This window comes from Colias croceus, chromosome 27, assembly GCF_905220415.1.
Source record: "Colias croceus chromosome 27, ilColCroc2.1".
Taxonomy (NCBI): Eukaryota; Metazoa; Arthropoda; class Insecta; order Lepidoptera; family Pieridae; genus Colias; species Colias croceus.
The window spans coordinates 4903518-4928217 of NC_059563.1; the positions used below are offsets into that span (position 1 = coordinate 4903518).

At 30.8% G+C, this 24700-nt stretch overlaps 1 protein-coding gene across 2 annotated transcripts; it reads right to left on the bottom strand.

The window, feature by feature from the left end:
- Positions 1-29: 29 nt before the first annotated feature.
- LOC123703857 (homeobox protein unc-39-like) lies at positions 30-15988 on the bottom strand. Of its 2 annotated transcripts, none has more exons than XM_045652027.1 (6): positions 15867-15988; positions 10549-11177; positions 9811-9968; positions 9323-9452; positions 3713-3835; positions 30-550 (listed from the first exon to the last, which is right to left on the bottom strand). In XM_045652027.1, exons 2-6 carry the CDS (start codon positions 11163-11165, stop codon positions 433-435), a joined length of 1146 nt encoding a protein of 381 aa, XP_045507983.1. In that variant the 5' UTR covers positions 11166-11177; positions 15867-15988; the 3' UTR covers positions 30-432. The 2 variants fall into 2 exon arrangements, with proteins under 2 accessions (XP_045507983.1, XP_045507984.1); XM_045652028.1 differs by lacking the exon at positions 15867-15988 and adding an exon at positions 11268-11355.
- Positions 15989-24700: the final 8712 nt, after the last annotated feature.

Sequence of the window (24700 nt, forward strand, 5' to 3'; positions counted from 1 at the left end):
GTACATAATTATTATCACATGTGTCACAAATACATGGCAACACCACTTTATGGTACCTATCTATTATCTATGTTGTCGTAATTCGCATTCGCAAACGGCTGAAAATATTTGCCAATGAATTCAAATTTGAAACAGATTTGTTTTTACTGTGATTTACATGTGATTACTACACCAGCTTATAATGCACCAGTCCTATAGTTTTAATACATAAGATATACACTGAATAAAAGTTTCTATAAACTACTATTAGTTCTCTAATTCCGTTTATATCTTGAGAGTTTGAGATACATAAATATTATATTAACAACAACGAACTTCAGATTATTTCACGCTATTTTTTTCAGATAATATACACGCTATTTTAAAAATTTCCGTAAAATGCAGCCGAATTTGTGCCATTTTCTCAGTAATTTTTTACTTAGTTTTTCACATCTATGGAGTGTTTCCGTGTAAATAATGCGTAGCGTCTTGAAGTTTATGGTAATACGCATTGGGTATGAAGGACTGTGCCCAACCACCGTTTGAATGTTGCGCGGGAACTAGGATTTCTCTGAAAAAAAAAACAAATAAACGTTATTACCACATTATTATGTACTTTTGTTATCGAATTTTGAAATACTTACTAGTATGTACTAATTTATAAGCCAATACTTTTATCTTTTTGTATAAGATTTAGATTCATTTATTTTATGATAGGTATTGAAATAATGTAGGTATGACAAGACCGAAAATTTTATATTTCTCTGCATCAAAAGAAAGACTGAAATAAAGACTCAAAAAATAATTTTCGAAATCGGGCCATCGCATCATCTTTGAGTAATCAAGTAACATAGCATACAATTTTACGTAAAATTAAAGGGAATAGAGTTTTTTTGCAGTTGGTTAAAAAATAAACATCTAAAAGTATAATGATATTTAGGGCTGATTTTTCAATCCTTGGTTAAAACTTATTCGTCGAATAACGTATTAAACTACCATTTCAAAAATGTATTCTAATTGTCCTTATTTGAAAGTTTACAGGTGAAATTTTAATATGTTCGTGTACCTACCTAATACTTTATTAGACGAATACATTTTATATTATCGAAATTTATAAATATTTTTTCGTTAATCCTTAAAGTTAAAAATGCATTTCATACAAGTAGGTTTTTAATACATACAAACATTGGACGTAAATCTATTTTTGCAAATAAGGTTTTTAATGTCGCTCTATTGTTTGAGTCAAACAAAAACAACTTACTACGCTTGATTGAAACAATGCAAATGGCCGTTTTGAACTTTTACGATTTTGTCGTGCTTTCGACTTCTTTGAAATTAATATTTTCTAAACTAATGTGATTTTAAGAATATATAGCGTTTACACCATAAGGATTTTACATATAAGGTGTATAAGGAGATGCAGTGGTATAATTATCAGTAAATATGTGAAAAATTTAAAACATCCTAAACATAAAAGTGTTTAGTTTATAACTGTTAGCACTACGAAAATATTAAGTACTAAGGTTAAAATTCAAATAATGCACTTATAATTAGATATAAGTTATCTTTATACTAATCTATACTAATATCATAAAGCTGAAGAGTTTAGTAGTGTTTGAACGCGCTAATCTCAGGAATTATCTAATTTATTTGATAAATTCTTTTGAAGGTGATATTATATCATCACGCTAAGAACAACAGGAGCGGATGCGGGTAAAACCGCGGGACACGGCTAGTATATTATAGATGGGAAATATTTACCGGTTCACTAATGTTTCATTTAAAAAAAATATCAGCAGAAAACTACATTATTTCTGAGTGATATGTACGCTATATTTTATTTTATCCTGTGCCAACCAAGTCCAACGAGCGAATTGTTTTGTTTATTACTAGCTTTCCGCACGCGGCTTCGCCCGCTTTGTCTAAAACCTAATAAATTATATAGGTACTAAAACATTCCTCTTGAATCACTCTATCTATTAAAAAACACATCAAAATCCGTTGCGTAGTTTTAAAGATTTAATCATACAAAGCTGGACAGAGAAAGCGACTTTGTTTTATACTATGTAGTGATTAAAAAATATTGCAAGTTTCGTTTATAGTATAAGCTTCAGTTAATTGGTCACACGAACCTACTTCAACCTTGAATATAAAACAATGGCTTCCTTTAACTGGAAGCTCGTAAATATTATATTTGGGTTTTGTGCTTATCGCTCTTGGGATTGGTGTTTATATTTTTTATGATGTAACCGACTGCGTAGAATGAGGGTCATGTTTTTCGAGTGTATTTCCTTAATTACATTGTTAACTGCGTAAAAAGTTTAAAATTGGTCTACTTTTATGTTTCGCATTTGAGAAATGTCACCTGTCCTAAATATGTACCTACTAGCTTACCGCCCGCGGCTTCGCCCGCTATGTCTAAAACCTAATAAATTATATAAAAAAACCTTCCTCTTGAATCACTCTATCTATTTAAAAAAACCGCATCAAAATCCGTTGCGTAGTTTTAAAGATTTAAGCATACAAAGGGACATAGGGACAGAGAAAGCGACTTTGTTTTATAGTATGTAGTGATTCTAATTTCTATAGCCTGTAGGCTTTTATCGAAAAAGAAAGCCTATAAATTAAAATCACCATAAAAATATTTTTATTTATACAGAAACTAGCTTTCCGCCGGCGACTTCGCTTTATCTAAAGTCTAATAAATTATACACTTAAACCTTCCTCTTGTATCTATCGATTAAAAAAAACGCATCAAAATCCATTGCGCAGTTTTAAAGATTTACGCATACATATGCACATAGAAAGCGAACACTTATTCCTACTGTTATTTAAACGTGTTATCTGCAAAAAATACACAACGTATGGCGAAACCTATTTTTTTGTCACTGGCAATAATTACTGGACATGTCATTAGTGGACATTAATCAATGCAACAAAGGGTCGTCACATCTGCAATGCCCTTTTGGTAAATACTACGAAATGTATAAAAACTAAACAAAGTCAATTTTTCATGGAGAGGCATTTATGTGAGAGTAAATCAACAATAAATGGATAGTATAATGTATATATTAATTTTTTATTTAAAAAAATATATTTTGAAAGAAAATGTCATGACAAAAAATAATTTAATTATGTAAAACGATAAACAAAGTGCTTTTAAAAGAAGTCTAATCTTATATATAAAAATGAATCGCAAAATGTGTTGGTAAGCGCATAACTCGAGAACGGCTGAACCGATTTCGATAATTCTTTTTTTATTATATTTCTTGAAGTACGAGGATGGATCTTATGTAGAGAAAACGTAAACATGCACCACGGGCGAAGCCGGGGCGGAGCGCTAGTTGAATAAACAAATGTTTGAGTTTGAGCTTACCGACTGATATTATAGACTGTTTGTCTATCTATCCCTATATCTACATATTACAAAGAGGTAAAACTTTAATGCCTTATCATATCCAAAATGAATATTTTTTACCAGAAAAGGCTCTGAATGTCAAAGCTCATAATATATATTTTTACCCAGATTAGTTTTGCCACCGACAAAAACTCTGTTTTACTCGGATTTCCCCACTTAATCTTAATTTTCATTAAGCGTTTCAAATGGTACTACTGCTTCTTTACAACTACATCCCTCGCTACGACTCCTCGCACATCTCCGATGGAAAAGCACCCTAAAGTACTCTGTTGAGATTTTTAATACAATATAACAAATAATAAAGCTACCACTCACGGTCGATTCGGTTGTTGTGGAGTTCTATCCCTTTGTCGGCGGTTTTTGAACCAATTTGACACTTGTGTCAATGTCAACCCGGTTTTTTGGGCAAGCGCGCGCTTTTCATCCGGGGTCGGATACCTGTGTAAAAAATAAAAATAAATCAATATATAATTATGTTACAGTCAAAACCCTGAACTAGTCAATATCCTTATTAACGGTTATTAAGGTTATTGACTACGAGCGTCGGTTAATATCCTTATTGACTGATTTTATCTGATAAAATCAATTAATAAGGATATTGACTGTTTCAGGGTTTTGACTGTAGCATATATAACACAAAACAGTAAAGAATAATGATAAAAAATGACCAATAAAAAACAGCGTGTGTGCTGAGCACACTTGTCAGAAGTGAAACTTCTTTGCCAAGATTCAAAGGTATCAAAATTGTCGCCTTATTCCATGGCGTGACGATATTGAGCTCCGTCACGCTGGAACCCGCTTTAAAAAAAACCTTACTTTTTTTCAGCCTATTTTACCTACAAACGATGCTAATAAATGTAGTATAGGTCAATTTTTTGTAGTCTTATTAGTTACTTAGAAAACATCATTGATATCGTTCGAAGTAAAAAATATAAATAATAGCGTGTTGATTAGTTTTGGAATGGGTTCCAAATTGATTGTAGTTTATTGTAGTGGCAAGAAAATTCTTTATTTGCGTTGTTTTATCTCAAATTATTGCAAGAAGGTCACAATAACAAGATTTTAAAAAATAAATAACACTTGTTCAAAAACTACAAACGATGCCAATAAATGTAGTATAGGTCAATTTTTTGTAGTCTTATTAGTTACTTAGAAAACATCATTGATATCGTTCGAAGTAAAAAATATAAATAATAGCGTGTTGATTAGTTTTGGAATGGGTTCCAAATTGATTGTAGTTTATTGTAGTGGCAAGAAAATTCTTTATTTGCGTTGTTTTATCTCAAATTATTGCAAGAAGGTCACAATAACAAGATTTTAAAAAATAAATAACACTTGTTCAAAAACTACAAACGATGCCAATAAATGTAGTATAGGTCAATTTTTTGTAGTCTTATTAGTTACTTAGAAAACATCATTGATATCGTTCGAAGTAAAAAATATAAATAATAGCGTGTTGATTAGTTTTGGAATGGGTTACAAATTGATTGTAGTTTATTGTAGTGGCAAGAAAATTCTTTATTTGCGTTGTTTTATCTCAAATTATTGCAAGAAGGTCACAATAACAAGATTTAAAAAAATAAATAACACTTGTTCAAAAACTACAAACGATGCCAATAAATGTAGTATAGGTCAATTTTTTGCAGTCTTATTAGTTACTTAGAAAACATCATTGATATCGTTCGAAGTAAAAAAATATAAATAATAGCGTGTTGATTAGTTTTGGAATGGGTTCCAAATTGATTGTAGTTTATTGTAGTGGCAAGAAAATTCTTTATTTGCGTTGTTTTATCTCAAATTATTGCAAGAAGGTCACAATAACAAGATTTTAAAAAATAAATAACACTTGTTCAAAAACTACAAACGATGCCAATAAATGTAGTATAGGTCAATTTTTTGTAGTCTTATTAGTTACTTTTTGTAGTCTTGTTAGTTACTTAGAAAACATCATTGATATCGTTCGAAGTAAAAAATATAAATAATAGCGTGTTGATTAGTTTTGGAATGGGTTCCAATTCCAAATTGATTGTAGTTTATTGTAGTGGCAAGAAAATTCTTTATTTGCGTTGTTTTATCTCAAATTATTGCAAGAAGGTCACAATAACAAGATTTTAAAAAATAAATAACACTTGTTCAAAAACTACAAACGATGCCAATAAATGTAGTATAGGTCAATGTTACTTTTTGTAGTCTTATTAGTTACTTAGAAAACATCATTGATATCGTTCGAAGTAAAAAATATAAATAATAGCGTGTTGATTAGTTTTGGAATGGGTTCCAAATTTATTGTAGTTTATTGTAGTGGCAAGAAAATTTTTTATTTGCGTTGTTTCATCTCAAATTATTGCAAGAAGGTCACAATAACGAGATTTTAAAAAATAAATAACACTTGTTCAAAAACTACAAACAATGTAGTTGATTGTAGCTAAACTCATATGTTTGTAGTGGCTGCTAAACCCCTGTAAGCAATAAAAAACAAAAAATTTAGTGTTCAATAAGTTAATATATTCAAAACAATTATGAGCTTTGGATTTCGTGTCGTTTGTAGTTTTATTATGTATTAGTTGAAATTATAAAAAAATAACAAATAGTAGTACTAAGTTATATCACATATCACTCTTGTAATTGCATATAAATATTTATGATTATTTTATTACATAAAATAGCATATGTATTGTTTTTTTCTTCATTAAATCTTTTTTAGACACTACTTTTTTCTTAGAGCTGCTGGAGATTCCGTCATGAAGTTCCCATTTATTGTTGCTTCTACGTAAGTAAGGTCGATAATGACCAGTCTCATTGATATATATATGCTCTATGGCACCAACTAAAATGTACGTATTATTTAACACTTCTAGCTCAGCAGGGATTTGTAATAACGAAGTGCCAGAATTCGGATCCCTTTTGAGACTATTTTGATTGACCATACTTGTGAAGAAAACTTCAATATCAATCCATAGATGATTACCTATTACCTAAAAAATTGACCTATACTACATTTATTAGCATCGTTTGTAGTTTTTGAACAAGTGTTATTTATTTTTTAAAATCTTGTTATTGTGACCTTCTTGCAATAATTTGAGATAAAACAACGCAAATAAAGAATTTTCTTGCCACTACAATAAACTACAATCAATTTGGAACCCATTCCAAAACTAATCAACACGCTATTATTTATATTTTTTACTTCGAACGATATCAATGATGTTTTCTAAGTAACTAATAAGACTACAAAAAATTGACCTATACTACATTTATTGGCATCGTTTGTAGTTTTTGAACAAGTGTTATTTATTTTTTAAAATCTTGTTATTGTGACCTTCTTGCAATAATTTGAGATAAAACAACGCAAATAAAGAATTTTCTTGCCACTACAATAAACTACAATCAATTTGGAACCCATTCCAAAACTAATCAACACGCTATTATTTATATTTTTTTACTTCGAACGATATCAATGATGTTTTCTAAGTAACTAATAAGACTGCAAAAAATTGACCTATACAACATTTATTGGCATCGTTTGTAGTTTTTGAACAAGTGTTATTTATTTTTTTAAATCTTGTTATTGTGACCTTCTTGCAATAATTTGAGATAAAACAACGCAAATAAAGAATTTTCTTGCCACTACAATAAACTACAATCAATTTGTAACCCATTCCAAAACGAATCAACACGCTATTATTTATATTTTTTACTTCGAACGATATCAATGATGTTTTCTAAGTAACTAATAAGACTACAAAAAATTGACCTATACTACATTTATTGGCATCGTTTGTAGTTTTTGAACAAGTGTTATTTATTTTTTAAAATCTTGTTATTGTGACCTTCTTGCAATAATTTGAGATAAAACAACGCAAATAAAGAATTTTCTTGCCACTACAATAAACTACAATCAATTTGGAACCCATTCCAAAACTAATCAACACGCTATTATTTATATTTTTTACTTCGAACGATATCAATGATGTTTTCTAAGTAACTAATAAGACTACAAAAAGTAACTAATAAGACTACAAAAAATTGACCTATACTACATTTATTGGCATCGTTTGTAGTTTTTGAACAAGTGTTATTTATTTTTTAAAATCTTGTTATTGTGACCTTCTTGCAATAATTTGAGATAAAACAACGCAAATAAAGAATTTTCTTGCCACTACAATAAACTACAATCAATTTGGAACCCATTCCAAAACTAATCAACACGCTATTATTTATATTTTTTACTTCGAACGATATCAATGATGTTTTCTAAGTAACTAATAAGACTGCAAAAAATTGACCTATACTACATTTATTGGCATCGTTTGTAGTTTTTGAACAAGTGTTATTTATTTTTTAAAATCTTGTTATTGTGACCTTCTTGCAATAATTTGAGATAAAACAACGCAAATAAAGAATTTTCTTGCCACTACAATAAACTACAATCAATTTGTAACCCATTCCAAAACTAATCAACACGCTATTATTTATATTTTTTACTTCGAACGATATCAATGATGTTTTCTAAGTAACTAATAAGACTACAAAAAATTGACCTATACTACATTTATTGGCATCGTTTGTAGTTTTTGAACAAGTGTTATTTATTTTTTAAAATCTTGTTATTGTGACCTTCTTGCAATAATTTGAGATAAAACAACGCAAATAAAGAATTTTCTTGCCACTACAATAAACTACAATCAATTTGGAACCCATTCCAAAACTAATCAACACGCTATTATTTATATTTTTTACTTCGAACGATATCAATGATGTTTTCTAAGTAACTAATAAGACTACAAAAAGTAACTAATAAGACTACAAAAAATTGACCTATACTACATTTATTGGCATCGTTTGTAGTTTTTGAACAAGTGTTATTTATTTTTTTTAAATCTTGTTATTGTGACCTTCTTGCAATAATTTGAGATAAAACAACGCAAATAAAGAATTTTCTTGCCACTACAATAAACTACAATCAATTTGGAACCCATTCCAAAACTAATCAACACGCTATTATTTATATTTTTTACTTCGAACGATATCAATGATGTTTTCTAAGTAACTAATAAGACTACAAAAAATTGACCTATACTACATTTATTAGCATCGTTTGTAGTTTTTGAACAAGTGTTATTTATTTTTTTAAATCTTGTTATTGTGACCTTCTTGCAATAATTTGAGATAAAACAACGCAAATAAAGAATTTTCTTGCCACTACAATAAACTACAATCAATTTGGAACCCATTCCAAAACTAATCAACACGCTATTATTTATATTTTTTACTTCGAACGATATCAATGATGTTTTCTAAGTAACTAATAAGACTACAAAAAATTGACCTATACTACATTTATTAGCATCGTTTGTAGGTAAAATAGGCTGAAAAAAAGTAAGGTTTTTTTTAAAGCGGGTTCCAGCGTGACGGAGCTACGATATTGCTATGTAAAATTCTATTTATTTATAGAAATCGATAATGTGAACTTCTATACCTACTCTAATACTTAATTGCTCTATTATTTAACCGACTTCAAAAAAAAGGAGGAGGTTATCAATTCGGCCGGTATATTTTTTTTTTTTTTATGTATGTACACCGATTACTCCGAGGTTTCTGAACCGATTTACGTGATTCTTTTTTTGTTCGATGCGGGATGGTGTCGAATTGGTCCCATAAAAATTTTATTCGGATAGGCCCAGTAGTTTTTATTTTATGAGCATTTTAGTCTGTATAATATTTGTGAATTTTGCAAGTGCAAGTTTGAAGTCGGTTGTTTTTAACGCAGTTATCACTTGTTCCTTTACTACGATGCCAATCATCATATTAATATGTACCTATATTTGTATCTATTATTAATTAAATGACTATAGGTAAAGTACTTATATACACTTAAATACTTAAACGTAAGTAAATACCTACTTTCTTTCTGAAAAATCTTACCTATTTCTATAATAACAGTCCTTTAGCGCGTTTCGACTTTTCTCTTTAAAACAGTAAACTGTCTCTTCACCGTCCCATATTGTTTTGGGTAAGGGATATTTTTTTCTCAATCTGTACTTGTCCACAGCACCTATGACAATTTATATAAAAAAAAATATTAAAATTAAAGCAAACAAAAAAAACGACAAGAATTACAGATAGCCTTTAAACTGAATAAACTGAAAAATATATTTATTCGATACACAAATGAATACAGTACAGTTAAAAATGTTGGTCTGTCTTCCTAGCTAGGAAAAATCGTGTATTAAATGCGACGAAAGTTTCTTCACAGAGAGTACATCCAGAACTAAACAAATATTACCTGCGTTACATTAAAAACAAGTAAAAAACATTAAAATGATTTAAACATTTATTGCAATAACATTACCCCAGACTTGCAACAGCTAATCTGGCAAAAAAACTCAAAAAAATAATTTTAAAAATCTTACCCAAAGCCCGCCCTCGAACTTTTTCCGCTTCTTTATAATGCGCTTTGAACCATAAAGTTTGAAGAGTAGAGTGATGTTTTGGCGGGAAAGTATGCGTCTCCAAAATGGCGTACAATTCTTGATAAACACCTCTATGGTACGCGACGAGGGCACGAGCTCTAAATTAAAAATATTTCAAGTTGAACACATTTTAATTTACTGAACCTAGAAATTGTAAATTTACATCTAACGAGCGAATTCTCATTCTAAACGTAGAGCATTCTTTCGTTGTTCTTAGTGCGTTCAAAAAGATTCTATGCAATGTTCTAATACTGAACAACACTGAATACGAGTTTTCATTTACACTAATAAGTTCACGAAAGAACTTGAAAGAATGCTCTTGCTCTAGCTCTAGCTCTATGGTCTTTTCTTTTGATGTAAATGCACCTTAAGATACATACCAGATTTCAATTCTTTAACTAGTGGCTACCTACGGCGAGAGATTTAACTCCGGTAAAAATAATACAATGCTGCATATTGCAATATTGTATTATGTCAGATAAAGAAATATTTTCAAAATTAACTAATAAAAACAATAATTTTTAGATTGTTTTACTATTTAAAGTAAGAAATTAAAGTAGAGTAAGTAGATAGTTATTATAATCTACTAATGTATAAAATAATACAAGTAATACCACAGTAATACTTTCTGTTCTAAATTAAAGAACTAATTACTATCATAATGTACCTAATACATACCGTAAGACAGTTTCATTTCCACACAACAGCTGACTCTCTGGTAAGCTCCATAAAAAGGCTGCTAACTTTTCAATGTCTCCCTTCTGCTGTAAAGCTTCACACATACACTGCACTTGTTCAGAATTAAAATTCATTCTACGCATATTATTCGCGCCACTTTCAAAATAAGACTGCAATCTTTCATTATTAACACTGGCAACATGTTCGAAACTCTGATTATTTATTTCAATCTCAATTTCAGTTAAATTATTCTCATTTTGAATGCACTTATTTTGCGCATCACTGAAGTATGAACGCATCCTTTCTTCAGTTTCAACTTGAAAAAAGTTATCATTTATTGGCGGCAATTTGAGTTCGAAATTCAAATACTTTTTGCTTCTTGGCGGGGACAGATAATCGAAATTTTTATTGCTCTCTTGTAGATAAACCTCTTTGGTTCTTTCGTTTTGAGGCGACTTCTGTTTGCAGGAAAAGAACTGTTTTTCTTGTAATTCTGATTGGTAGAAGTTTCCATTTTGGTTTTCATACGCAAAAGGTGGTAGTGATGTTTCCGATTCGCTTGTAATATCACTCGAAGGACTAAGTCGATCGGAACAATCCATGTTTGTAGATTTCATCACTCCTTATTTCTGCAAATGGGATACAATTTAATTATCACGTAAACAAACACAAATGAAACAATCATTCTTTAACTCCTTTTTCAAAAACACATGTACAACCTACAACAACAAAAATGTAGCAACTACAACTCAAATTTGTGAAAAATGAGAAATCTATTGAAAAATATTATTGATTATGAAGGTTGTGTAATAAAACGTATTATGAATTAAACTATCTACTATATCAGCACAACAGTAACATCATTATTTTTAATTTAAAATGTCAACCATTCGCGTTAAAAATATTCGCATTGTTATCATAACATCCTATGAGTTTTCACCGGACACTATTTTAAAACAATTTTTGCGGTTTATTTCTAGAATCGGAACATTGCTATTTATTAGCTATATCATTCTACTTCCTACTAATATTATAAATGCGAAAGATTGTGCGGATTTTAGGATGTGTGTGTGTATCTTTGTTACTCTTTCACGCAAATACTACTGAACCGATTACAATGAAATTTAGCACACATATAGAGGGTAACTTGGATTAACACACAGGATAGGTTTTATCCCGGAAATCCCAAGGAAACTATGCGGGATTTTCTTTGAAAACGCGGGCGAAGACGCGAGCGGAAAGCTAGTTTTGTTATAAAGAAGTAATGTTTGAATATTACCTGGAAATGTATAACGTCAAATTTTCAATTTGGTGGTAGTAGTTTTAGTAAGTTTTTGACAACGCAGGCTGAAAGCTAAGCTCGTAAAATTTATATTATGCTATACTGAACCGAAATTCGAAATTCTTTCAAACTCAAACTCAAACTCAAACTCAAACATTCATTTATTCAATTAGACTACTATTTAGTAGCACTTTCGAATCGTCAATACATAGGTAAGTATTTTTAACATTTACCACCGATTCGGAAAGCAGTATCTATGGAGAAGAATCGGCAAGAAACTCCATAGTTGCTCTTTTAAAATCATGTCAATATTACATAATATACAGTAACTTATATCTAACTACATATTATATCATAATATGCCAAAGAACTGTCCTGTGGTTTTTACGCGACAACCCTCCATGGATTTTTATCGTCCATATATTCCTGAATACTGTAGTACGCTCTCTGAACTAGTACATTTTTTATATAAGTTTTAAATTTAGAACTACTAAACTCTTTAATATTATGAGGAATTCTATTGTAAAAGCGTATACCTTGACCCATAAATGAATTTTTAACTTTAGCTAATCGGAAAAATGGCATTTCAATTCTATTCCTGTTCCTTGTGCCATAATCGTGTCTATCTCCTACTCTTGTGTGTAAGTCGGAGCTTTTGTGTACATGCAAAATATTATTAAATATATACTGTGATGGTACAGTAAGGATACCAGTATTCTTAAAATGATCTCTTAGTGAGTCCCGAGCACGTAAATTATTCACCGTTGGACAAAGCCGGGGCGGACCGCTAGTTATTTGATATGACCGCTTGATATTAAAGATAAATACAATAAAACTAAGAACACTAATAGGGATAAGTTAGATTTACTACTATTATAATAGGTTGTGTATAAATCAGACGGTATTGGAACCTACGCGGTTTTTCCTTTTGAATACGGGGGCGAAGCTGCGCGGGAAAAAGTAGAGTTTTATTGCAATTACATCCATACTAATATTAGGTATAACTGCGAAAGTAACTCTGTCTGTCTGTCTGTTACTCAATCACGCCTTAACTACTGAACCAATTTGCATGAAATTTGGAATAGAGATATTTTGATACCCGAGAAAGGACATAGGATACTTTTTACCCCGGGAAATAGGATAGGTTTTATCCCGGAAATCCCACGGTAACGGGAACTATGCGGGTTTTTCTTTGATTTCGCGGGCGAAGCTGCGGGTGGAAAGCTAGTATTATATAATATATATATTTATATAATAGACCTTTTAATTTGTTATTTACTAAAAAAGAATTTAGATAACAGTATTAGATATTACCTGCATGAGTACCTATTAGTTACCATTTTTTCTAAATTAATAACACATCATAAGTTAAATACCGAGATACAATTTAAAATTAAACAACAATAAGAATTATTTTCCACTAGAACGCAAACAATAGCTACCAATTCTTTAATCACTACATACCTATTACCTAGTATAAAACAAAGTCGCTTTCTCTGTCCCTATGTCCCTTTGTATGCTTAAATCTTTCAAACTACGCAACGGATTTTGATGCGGTTTTTTTTAATAGATAGAGTGATTCAAGAGGAAGGTTTTAATATATTATTTATTAGGTTTTAGACAAAGCGGGCGAAGCCGCGGGCGGTAAGCTAGTTATTTTATAAAGAAAGAATATTCGATTTTTGTTTGTTTGAAATAGATTATTAATTAACTGCCTCCTGGCGTATGTAATAATGTAACAGATCTATAAAATAAAAATTAATCGCCAAATGTAGAGCTTTGCGTTAAACTCGAGAACGGCTCTACCAATTTTGCAAATACTTTTTTTTTTGTTTGTCATAGCACAAGGAATATTCTTTGGGAGAGAAAACAGGAAAAGGGGGCATTGGGGCAGAAAAACATCCACTGGGACACCTAGTTTTTAATATAAATGAATACTTATAAGAAACTAGTGGTCCGCCCCGGCTTCGCCCGTGGTACATATTTCGCATTAAAAGGTAGCCTATGTCCTTTCTCGGGTATCAAAATATCTCCATACCAAATTTCATGCAAATTGGTTCAGTAGTTTAGCCGTGATTGAGTAACAGACAGACAGACAGAGTTACATTCGCATTTATAATATTAGTATGGATAGAGTTCGGCTCTATATTATATTAACTAGGATACAAAAACTATTAGTTTTTGTAACCAATTTTAATTTATAATAATTAAGTACTTGCTAAGAGGCTTTTTGTGTATTTATTTTAGAGGCAAGCTGTTTCTCCTAAAAACAGGTTGCCCAGTAACCTAGCTAGGGAAACATTGGCTTGTATAAATAATTGTTTTGGTAGCCTTTTTATTTATATACTTTTACATGAATATTAATTGTATACCCATTGTAATAAATTGTAATTGTAATTATTGTATGTATGTATGTTTAATAATAATAAATAAATTTGAAATTTGAATTTGAAGTTTATATATTATGCTCCCGTTTTCGTACTGTTTTGTGCAAAAGCCCGAGTTATGCCAGGATAAGGTAAAATATGTAATAGGAATAATACATATCTAGTATTATTTATTTCATAACTTTCTGTAAACCCATTCAATGAAATAGGTGAAATTTTATCAAATTCCATCAAAATCTGGTTAGCGAATTTAGAATAATGGATATCAGAGATATTTTTTTGTGTTATTTCACTTTAACAATACATATTTAAATCAAAATAGTTTTCTAAGATCAAAACATAGGTAAGATACATTTTTCTGTGAAAATTGATCCCTAAAGATTTGCCCGGAAAATTTCCGTACTGCAGGAGAAATCTAGTTTTGTAAAATTTCCTTATACATATAAATTTTGTATCAAAATTATAGTTCAGGATACATCTCCCATTTTTGCAAGTGACTACTATCAAGCTAATTTTCCGTTTGTAGCTTTATTTTGATGAGACGCCCAATAATTTCGTGTACGAAAGTCTCGATTGTGGTAGCTAACAGAGATAACAAGGATAAAAAATTTTGATTTGATGGTTCTCAAATATTTATTACTAACTGAATTTTTTTTTGTTCAATCTCAAGATAATTACCTAAATTATTCGAAAAAATATTTGTCCTACAAAATCTATGGTTTGTTCAAAGAGTCCCCCTTTCCAAAGTGTATCGATAACGAGGTCATCATAAATGATTACTAACAAGCTGATTTTTTTGTTTTCACTTAGTTAATGTTTATATAATTCAACAGACATATTGTCCTACAAATTGCGTAATAAATATTTGAGAACCATCAAATCAAAAAATTTTATCCTTGTTATCTCTGTTAGCTACCACAATCGAGAGTTTCGTACACGAAATTATTCGGTGTCTCATCAAAATAAAGCTACAAACGGAAAATCAGCTTGATAGTAGTCACTTGCAAAAATGGGCGATGTATCCTGAACTATTATTTTTTTGTTTTTATTTAAATATACCTTATCTTCACTCATTCACTATTCAGGTTTAATCTATACTAATATTATAACGCTGAAGAGTTTGTTTGTTTGAACGCGCTAATTTCAGGAACAACTGATCCGATTTGAAAAATTATTTCGGTGTTAGATAGCCCATTTACCGAGGAAGGCTATAGCCTATATATCATTACGCTAAGACCTACATGAGCGGAGCAACGCGGGTAAAACTGCGGGGCATAGCTAGTTAAAAATATTATGGTAGAATCATGGTAGAGCAATCGTTTTACATTTTAAAAGGTATTTAATAAATTATTAAACCGTACAAAATAATAGTATTACATAGTTGCAATTTTAATTTTAAAAATTATTTATCGATGCAATTATTTAAAATACCTACTGTATTTGAATAATAAACTGTATCTATTACAAAAAAAATATTATTTGAAATCCTTTATAACATTTTTTGCAGGACATTTTGACTCAGTTTTTTTATAACGGTCTACATATATAATTTTGTCTCATCTTTACTACCTATCTATTTATCTACAAAATATAATTAAAGGCAAAACCAAAATCTAAAAGCTCTAATAATAAAAGTATACGAAACTCACCTAAATTAAAACCTAATTAATATTTCAAACTTATTGCACACACAGTCACCGGTGTTCAGTTTCAAATTTTAACAACACTACAACTAATTTATCTATACACCCTCTCCCATTGACGTCGCGGAGTCAAATAACAAAAGCGCGTTCGGATTTCAGAGGGTAAGGAAAGAGAGAGACAGTGCGAGAGGGACGGCGAATGGGCGGCGTTTGCTGAGTTTATTTTTTTAATTTTCGCTTTTTGGCAACGCCTCAGCCAGGTGAGACGAAGGAGGTTTTATTATTTTTCTTTTTTATGGTAACCAGTTGCCAGTGACGTAATGGTTTCCATAAAACTGGGAACTGGATTGTAACACTGCTTGTCCGTATTTTTCATGAGGTTCATAGTAAGGAAGATATTGAGAGAAAGTAAGTTCAAAGGATACTGGATAATCGAATTATATTTTAATTTATGAGGTCTACATTGTACTTAAAATTGATAAAATTTTGTTTATGCGATCGATAGGTATCTATTGTCCTATAAATTGCAATAAATTCACAACCTTTAAATCACACCTACCTTATTGGTAAATGGTATGATATCGTTATACCATATTTCTTTAATTGTAACTTGTAAGTAGGTATTTATGAGTAAATAAACTATGTTTTTGACACATTTGCGTATCTCCATGTTTAGGTAGGTACCTACACGCTACACAAAATTACCTACTGAAGATCATTATAAATTATAATGCAACAAGCTTTAAGCTCTTTCTGATCTCTCTGTTTCGTGCAGAAAGACCTAAATACAATAAATTTTTAACACTATTTCAAATGTAGTTACACTCCCACCTCATTCAAATGTTAATGCATAACACCTATAATTGTTTCCTATTGTAAAACATACAATTCATATTCAGCTGCTTCCCTATATAGTTACGCCCATTAGTTTTATAAAATGTTTATTTATATTTTACAACTTGACTCCAGCCCGCGGGTTTACTCGCGTGCTACTAGTAAAATTCATTTGGTTGATTTTACGCGAATTAAACTTTCAAATGACAAGCGATGACTAGCGTCAAACATAAAAGCACACATTCTGAACAAAAACACCACTCAACTACCTAGGTGTTTTATGTAGCCATTTTTTTAAGCCTCTATGAATTTTTAAACGCAGTACCCAAAAACGGACAAGATTCTCTCTCTAAGCGCATTTTTGTGGGACTTTCCCATATTGTAAACATCTAACATAGAATATTACTAGCTTTCCGCCCGCGGCTTCGCCCGCTTTGTGCTTTAAACTATTATATCTCTCAAGTTGGATCGAACTGCACATGGTGTGCGAATTTTATTATAATCGGTTAAGTGGTTTAGGAGTCCATTGAGGACAAACATTGTGACACGAGATTTATATATATTAAGAAGATATAAACATTGTTACATGGAATAGACATATTAATCTAAACAAATTATAAGACACATAATGAACTAAGGACTCTATAGATCAATTAGGTAAGTTCAGTAGAGCTTTTTCTTGCATTGTCAAACCTTTTCAACTTCGCTCTACATTTCACAAAAATCCCAACTTTTTCTATTATCACTTATATCTGAAAAGTTACGTCTGACTGATTTCCACCATTTCAAAATGGCCGCCAATTCTCAGTATTCCGCACATAACCATGTATTTGGTTCCCACAATGGTTTCCTCGTAACAGGCACATGACACCTTGCATCATATTCAATGGAAAGGGAAGGAAATCATGTGTTGATTGTTTTGTCGAAGTTAAAAGGTTGATTTTAATACAGGTGAAGTTTTAGGTATATCTTTGTAATTGTTATCTATCATCAGACCATAAATGTTTCCACTGCTGGGACATGGGCCTACTAATCATAGTAGGTACCATTAGGTAACCATCAGGTTCCGATGGTGGATTGTTGGTTTGATTGGTCAAAATTGTGAGCACAAAGTGATACGTTTCACAATTTATAAAGCACTAGCTGCACTCCGTAGTTTTACCCGCGTGGTTCCGCTCCTGTTGGCCTTGTGATGAAATAGCCTTCCTCGATGAATGGGCTATGTAACACCGAAATAATTTTTAAAATCGGACCAGTAGTTCCTGAGATTAGCACGTTCAAACAATCAAACAAACAAATTCTTCAGCTTTATAATATTGGTATAGATTTGAATGCTATAACAGCTATAATTATTTTGCTATAATACTAAATATCAATCTAGTACAAAATGTCCACTGTCTCTTGGACACAGGCCAAATACATGTACTTATGTAATTAAAAGAAAAAAGCACTACCTTTCCGCTTCATACTTGGCTCGTATGCACTTTACGTAATTTTGACATAATTCCATGGAAAACCAATTTTCAAATTTAAAATTTCTAAAATCTGCATCATCCCCTTGATGATTTGTCATATCCTATGTCCTCTAGAATTCAGTTGTTTCTTTGTAAACTTAGGTACCTACGAACACCACACTGCTCTATTTACACTATATAATATACCTGCCTCATATAAAATGTAGGTATAACATTATATTAGTTTATATAGAGTAATTGAATAACAATATAAGTATCTAAGTACCTATTGCTTATATGGATAGAGAAAAAACTACATGTATTGTACTATTTCTTAATCTTTGTACTGTTTTTAACTCTAGGCTTTATGGAGGCAGAAAATGGTGGACTGAAAAAACTAGAAGGCTGATCACACATCACCTGTCGATGAAGATAATATATTAATTGCTAACCATAACGGGTTACAATTACATATATATATATGTATATGGATTATGGATATGACTTTCCACCCACGTAGTAAAAGAAAACCCGCATAGTTTCCGTAGGTACCTATCAATAGATTTTCCGGGATAAAAACTATCTTACGCCCTTTCTCAGGAAACTATCTTTAAGAGTAGGTATAGTATTTCATTATCTTTGGTAAAAGTATCAGTTATGTTATAAACATATAAATAAAATCACAAACTGTCTTCGTGAGAATATAAAACGCTTACAAAATGTTTATGAATGAACATTTTATCGAAATGCGGAATACACAGAAAACAATCGTCGTGTGAATGGACGGAAGGTTTAACCTACTTGTAAAAATACGCTTATCTTCCATTTATATTATGAAACTAGAATTTTCGCGTGGTTTTGTATGCATTTTGGCATCGATACCTAACTTATTTATTTTCTGTAGTGTCTGTTTCTTAATAATTGACTGTAGCTCTACCATAGAAATCTAAATAACAAGAAGCTCTACCAACCAATCTGCTATCTTATTTACAACTCTACCTCGATAATTTAATTTTATTTTAATATTTTATTATTTATGTAGGTACTTCATATACAATGTATGCGTTACATTATATAGTTAATACATATTTCGTTGTATTGTATTTCATATTCATCGAAAAATTCAATTTCCGAACTCTGACGTAATAATAAAATTAAACTTCTACGGAATTAAATATCTACAGTATTGCCTCTTATCTATACATATAATAAATCTGTAGAAGGGTCAATTCTGTACATTGAAAATATTGAAAAAATAACTAGCAGGGGGTGTTACTGGATCGATACCAAACCCAAATATGTGATTAAAAAAATTTTTGTCTGTCTGTCTGTCTGTCTGTCTGTGTCTGTCTGTCTGTCTGTATGTGAAGACATCACGTGAAAACTACCGGTTCGATTTCGATGAAACTTGGTATAATTATACCTTATTATCCTGGGCGTAAAATAGGATACTTTTTATCCTGGAAAAATACGTAGAAAAAAAATTAATCTCAATTTTTCAGTTATCCATAGACGTTGTTCTGTAATAGTACCGCGAACACACGTTGCGTATTATTATAGACCTAGCCGTATTTGGGTCCAATAGATATTTATAAGATGTAATTGTCCGAGTTACTCAAAATGGAGAAATAAACCATCCACGCAAAGACCGACATCCGCGCGGACGGAGTCGCGGGCGGAAGCTAGTTAAAAATAATAATATTAAAATAAAAAAATCAAGCTTTTACTTTTACGTAGGTATATTAAGTTATTTAAATATTAAAGTTCATTTTAGTTATCAATAATGTACAGATTTGCAATATAAAAACATATTTCGATTATTTTGTAATACAACACGCCTGCATATGGCAAGGTGGTAATATTTTGCGTAACTCTTTGATATGTGAACCATGAGAAAGTTTTTATACTTATATCTTCGTAGGTATCAAAATAAATTATTTTGCATTGCTTGTATTTTATTTATTTACGTCTTTTTAAATTATAAGGTCAAGTCGTAATTGAACTTGTGAAGCAAAGATATACAAATTCATGCAATAGTTATTTTTTTTTTGTTTCAATGAGTTATTTTAGTCATTTTAAATTACTTTATAATTATATTTGCCTACATTATTATTTAGTGAAGCGAGTAGGTATAATAATGGGTCTAATAATAAAAAGATAGCCTCCTACAAAAGGATTCTAAAATATTTATGTGTAGGTAAGTAGGTAAGTACTAGGTATTTGTTTAGTTTTTACAGCACTTAGGTACCTATAATATAATCATGTGTATGTGTTGGAGATTGTACTATTATATTTTTGTTTATATACACTTAACAAGTTTATAACACCATGGAGTACTTCAACACAAGGGCCATTTTATTATAAAACATACTTACGTAGCAATAAACAACAATACCGTCTGTATGGCGCCCATCAAAAATTATAACAATCGGACCGCCCATAGAGACAAAAGCGCGGCAAATATTGTTTTCTTATTAAAAATGTAAACAATATTTTTATATGGCAAGCCGCTGTGTAAACAACGTAATCGATCTATTCGGAGTTCAATGAACGGTTGTTTTTTGATACTGGCAATCCATACTAATATTATAAATGCGAAAGTAACTCTATCTGTCTGTCTGTTACTCAATCACGCCTAAACTACTAAACCAATTTGCGTGAAATTTCGTATGGAGATATTTTGATACCCGAGAAAGGACATAGGCTACCTTTTATTGCGAAATATGTACCACGGGCGAAGCCGGGGCGGACCTCTAGTATTTTATATGCTTACATTTTTAAATCAATAAAATTATTTTGATTTTTTTTTCACGATGTCAGAGCTCAGAACAGGCATTTCAGCATATTAATATTAGTTAAGATTTTCATCTTAACGACCTAGATACATAGGTAGGTACCTACTGGAGAAGTTTAAAATTTTCTGAATATTATTAAGTAGATATTATTTTTATATTTTCATTCTACGGAAGTTGGAAACATAAGTAGACATTACCTATGTTTATGATACTTACTTCTTAAGGATTTTATAAAATTAACTATACCTTAAAATATGACATATAATGCACAAGTGCTTAGGTACGGTCTATGAGTACCTAGGTAATTAGATTTTTTTTATTCAATTAGGATTTATGTTGACATACAAAGTGTACCTACCTACGTGAAGTTTCTTCTGCTTATGTCATAAAAGAAACATCCGTTCCAAATTCATATTATTATGAATCATTAATTAATTATAACCTTTGATTATGCTAAATAATTGAACTTCGTAATACCTACCTATACAGGAATTAGTGATTCGTTTTACTTAGCTTGATAACATTTGTAGGTAGGTATGTCTGTTTTATTCTACCTATAACCTTCGTGTTTTCTGACATTTTTTTTTTTACTCTTATATTATTTTTATCATTCTTCCCGTTTTCTATGAAACTTTAGCTAAAGCATTAAGCATTTTTTGATTTAAAAATCCCGTGTTCCCAACACATCCTCTTTGAGTCAAATTAGAAGATAAAAAACAGTAAAAAAACTTACTGCAATCCGACCCACACCGCACCTGAGGAAATCTGCGTTCTGATTGGTCGAATTTCCCTAGAGGGTGAGTGTGCCGTGCTGTGATTGGTCGGTACTCTAGGGGTGTATTCGGTGTCGAGTTACGCTTGTTAAATCGAGTGAGTTAGTAGGTACTTTGATACCGTTTACGGGATTAGATAATTCAAATTGCTTCCTGTTAATTTGGTTTAATTTGGTTGTTTTGTTATAGGGACATGATTGGAACTTCAAGCAAAATGATATGATAACAGATAGCAAATATAGAAATTGATGAATATTCAGGTTTAAGCTGTGTATGAAAATTTATCTGCATGCTAAATTCTAAGCACAATAGTATTTACATTTTACATAAATGAGCTATAAACACACAGTCATTAGTGAAAATGTTTATTGGATTGTATATTTCAACTCTTTCTTATACATAATACCATGAACGAAGATTGGCGTACCTAATTAATCGTATTGAGGCATTAGGTAGGACCTACATAATGAAACAATTTTAACAACAACCTTAGAATATATAGGTATGTATTCTTAGATATGTTCAGAAATGGTACCAATTTATTGTATTCTAAAAGCCCAACAAAAACAGAAGCGACGGGCTATCTAAAAGATATAGATAAAGCATAGACAATTTTTTTCATCCCAATTCACCACAAATCCTTCTAAAGTATTCATACGTAGTAGCAACACTGGAAAAAAAGGACTGGAAAACTGGAATAAAAAAAGTGCCACCTTTCAACACAGATCTGATAAATATTATCCCACGAACGAAAGTATTTGTTTATCTGTGATTGGCTTAACTTTTTTTTAAAGCCATTTGTTTTGGCGGTAATGATTTTGGGATCGATATTTTGTTTTTAGGTAAAGTATTATCCATTAGTTCACAGAAAACTTGCGATATTTTATTACTAAGTAAGTATTTGGTTTTGTGGAAATAAAATATATCTAACCAGAACTAACTACCAATAAATTAATATAATACTGTACAATAATACTGTAGTAAGTAGGTAATGATACTACAATCTACACGGACTTTGCATGGCATGCAATTTGCAAATGTATAAATATAAATTAAATAAATATTTTATGATAAATATTGCGTTTGTAAATTATTGAGATATAGGACGTAGGTAGAGAGTCTAAAATCGACTTCATGAACATTACGTCTAAAATCTAAGTTTGAGAGAAAAAATTTAAATTGCCAATGCAGCAAAATGAAGCCTTTGAGGATATTTATTATCAGTCTATGAAATTAGACATAAAGCTTGTCAATTAAAATATAATATTATTACACGCGTGATATGTTAACAAATAGACATCTCAATTAATGTCAAGTATGACGCCATTATTGAAGTCCCAGCAGGGATTAAATGTGCAATCTTGTAACATATTGGGCGACAAATTCTATCCATTTGTGGGATGAGAAACGAGGGCTGTAACTTGTTTGTTCATTTTTTTTTTTATTTTTCACAGATAACTTCTTTAAAGTTATTTGAAGATTTAGGATTACAAACCATTTATCAAGTTAAAAGAAGTTATTAAAAGCAAGGGTTTTTATCGAATCCATTCCTAATTTCACCCCTTTTTTTAAAGAAGATAAACAGTGTGCGCAGTAGATACTCTTTAAACTATGCATTTATGCTTGAAACTTAAAGAATTGACAACAAGTTTATTACTTTAATCTCATCTAATTAAAATAAATTGTTAATATTGTATTACATATTGTTATATTGGGTTTTTACACGATTAGGTGTACCTACTCATGATATTTTACCTCTACAATTTTAAAGTTGCAACTGATTTCCACGCACATCACCAAGTGTGCACAAAATTCAACCATTGCGTATACCTAGTGTCAAACAACAATAGGGCTGTTCACTTCGCTCCCTAGTCTATTGTGTCCTTTGTTCAAATACTCGTAACTGCGGATTAACAGTGTCACGCCTTTGCCCCGGTCTATTAAAAAAAAAACAAAATAAATTCGAATAAACGTCAAACGCTGCAGCACGGGCTTTGTTGAATGTCAAACTTTAGTTGACCACATTGAAATTTAGGCCTTATGAAGTTGCTATAGAATTTATTTTCAGTTGGGTTGTTGTAACCATTGATAAAATTACACATTTGCGCTATCGGATTTTTGAAAAAATTGTCCACAACTAGAGATTAGCGCGGCTTAATCCAGCGTGGAATTTGTTTAGTAACACGGAAAAAGTCAAGAATAGGTAAGTATATTATCGCGATTTTGGCGGCAAAAAGTTGAGCAACCATGTGGGTTATAAAAACAAACTAAGCGGATGCTACAATAGGCAAATAATAATAATTACTCACTGGTTACAGGTTTTACGTTGTAATACCTAGTTAACTATATAGTTATCTGTGGTAATATTCTGAATTAGGTCTTACATTGAAGAATTATTATACCTACTTACTGCAAACATACTGCAAAAGGAAATGTGATTGCATTTTACAGTTTAAAAACAATAAATTTTGGCAATGTCTATACAGAAATTCTAGGTAATTTAACTTTTGTCGTGCATATTAGCAGCTACGTAATATCAAAGACTGATAATAAAATACCTACTATAGTAGTAATATTATGCCCCGAATCCCAAAAGAGGACTTTACCTACTATTAAAGTTTAACTTTACCAAAATAACTTTTAAATACCAATTGATAGAAACAAGGAAAAATACAAATACCTAAGTGGTTTAAGAAAAAATAAATAACAGGTAAAAATCTCCAGACAAATCCACGGTTAAACCTAGTATTGTCACTTGTCTTTGGTATGAAAGAGTAGTTAGTGTCAAATGTCAAGATAAGCTTGCTAACTTGATATCACACTTACAATATGAGAAATAATATGACTCTGGGAACCCATTACTTTGATATTTTCTATCTGGACTTACATATTTTTCGCTTGTTAATTTAAGGTAAATCAGGCTTCACACAATCATTATTATTATTTTTAAATTAATGTTCAACGTCCGTCCGTCTAAAGAGAAA

Coding starts and splice junctions, on each gene's coding strand:
- LOC123703857 (XM_045652027.1), bottom strand. CDS start 11,165: ATGAAATCTACAAACATGGATTGTTCCGATCGACTTAGTCCTTCGAGT. Junction 9,453..9,810: donor AGTTCGAGGGCGGGCTTTGG/GTAAGATTTTTA, acceptor AAATTGTCATAG/GTGCTGTGGACAAGTACAGA. Junction 551..3,712: donor CCACAACAACCGAATCGACC/GTGAGTGGTAGC, acceptor TTTTTTTTTCAG/AGAAATCCTAGTTCCCGCGC.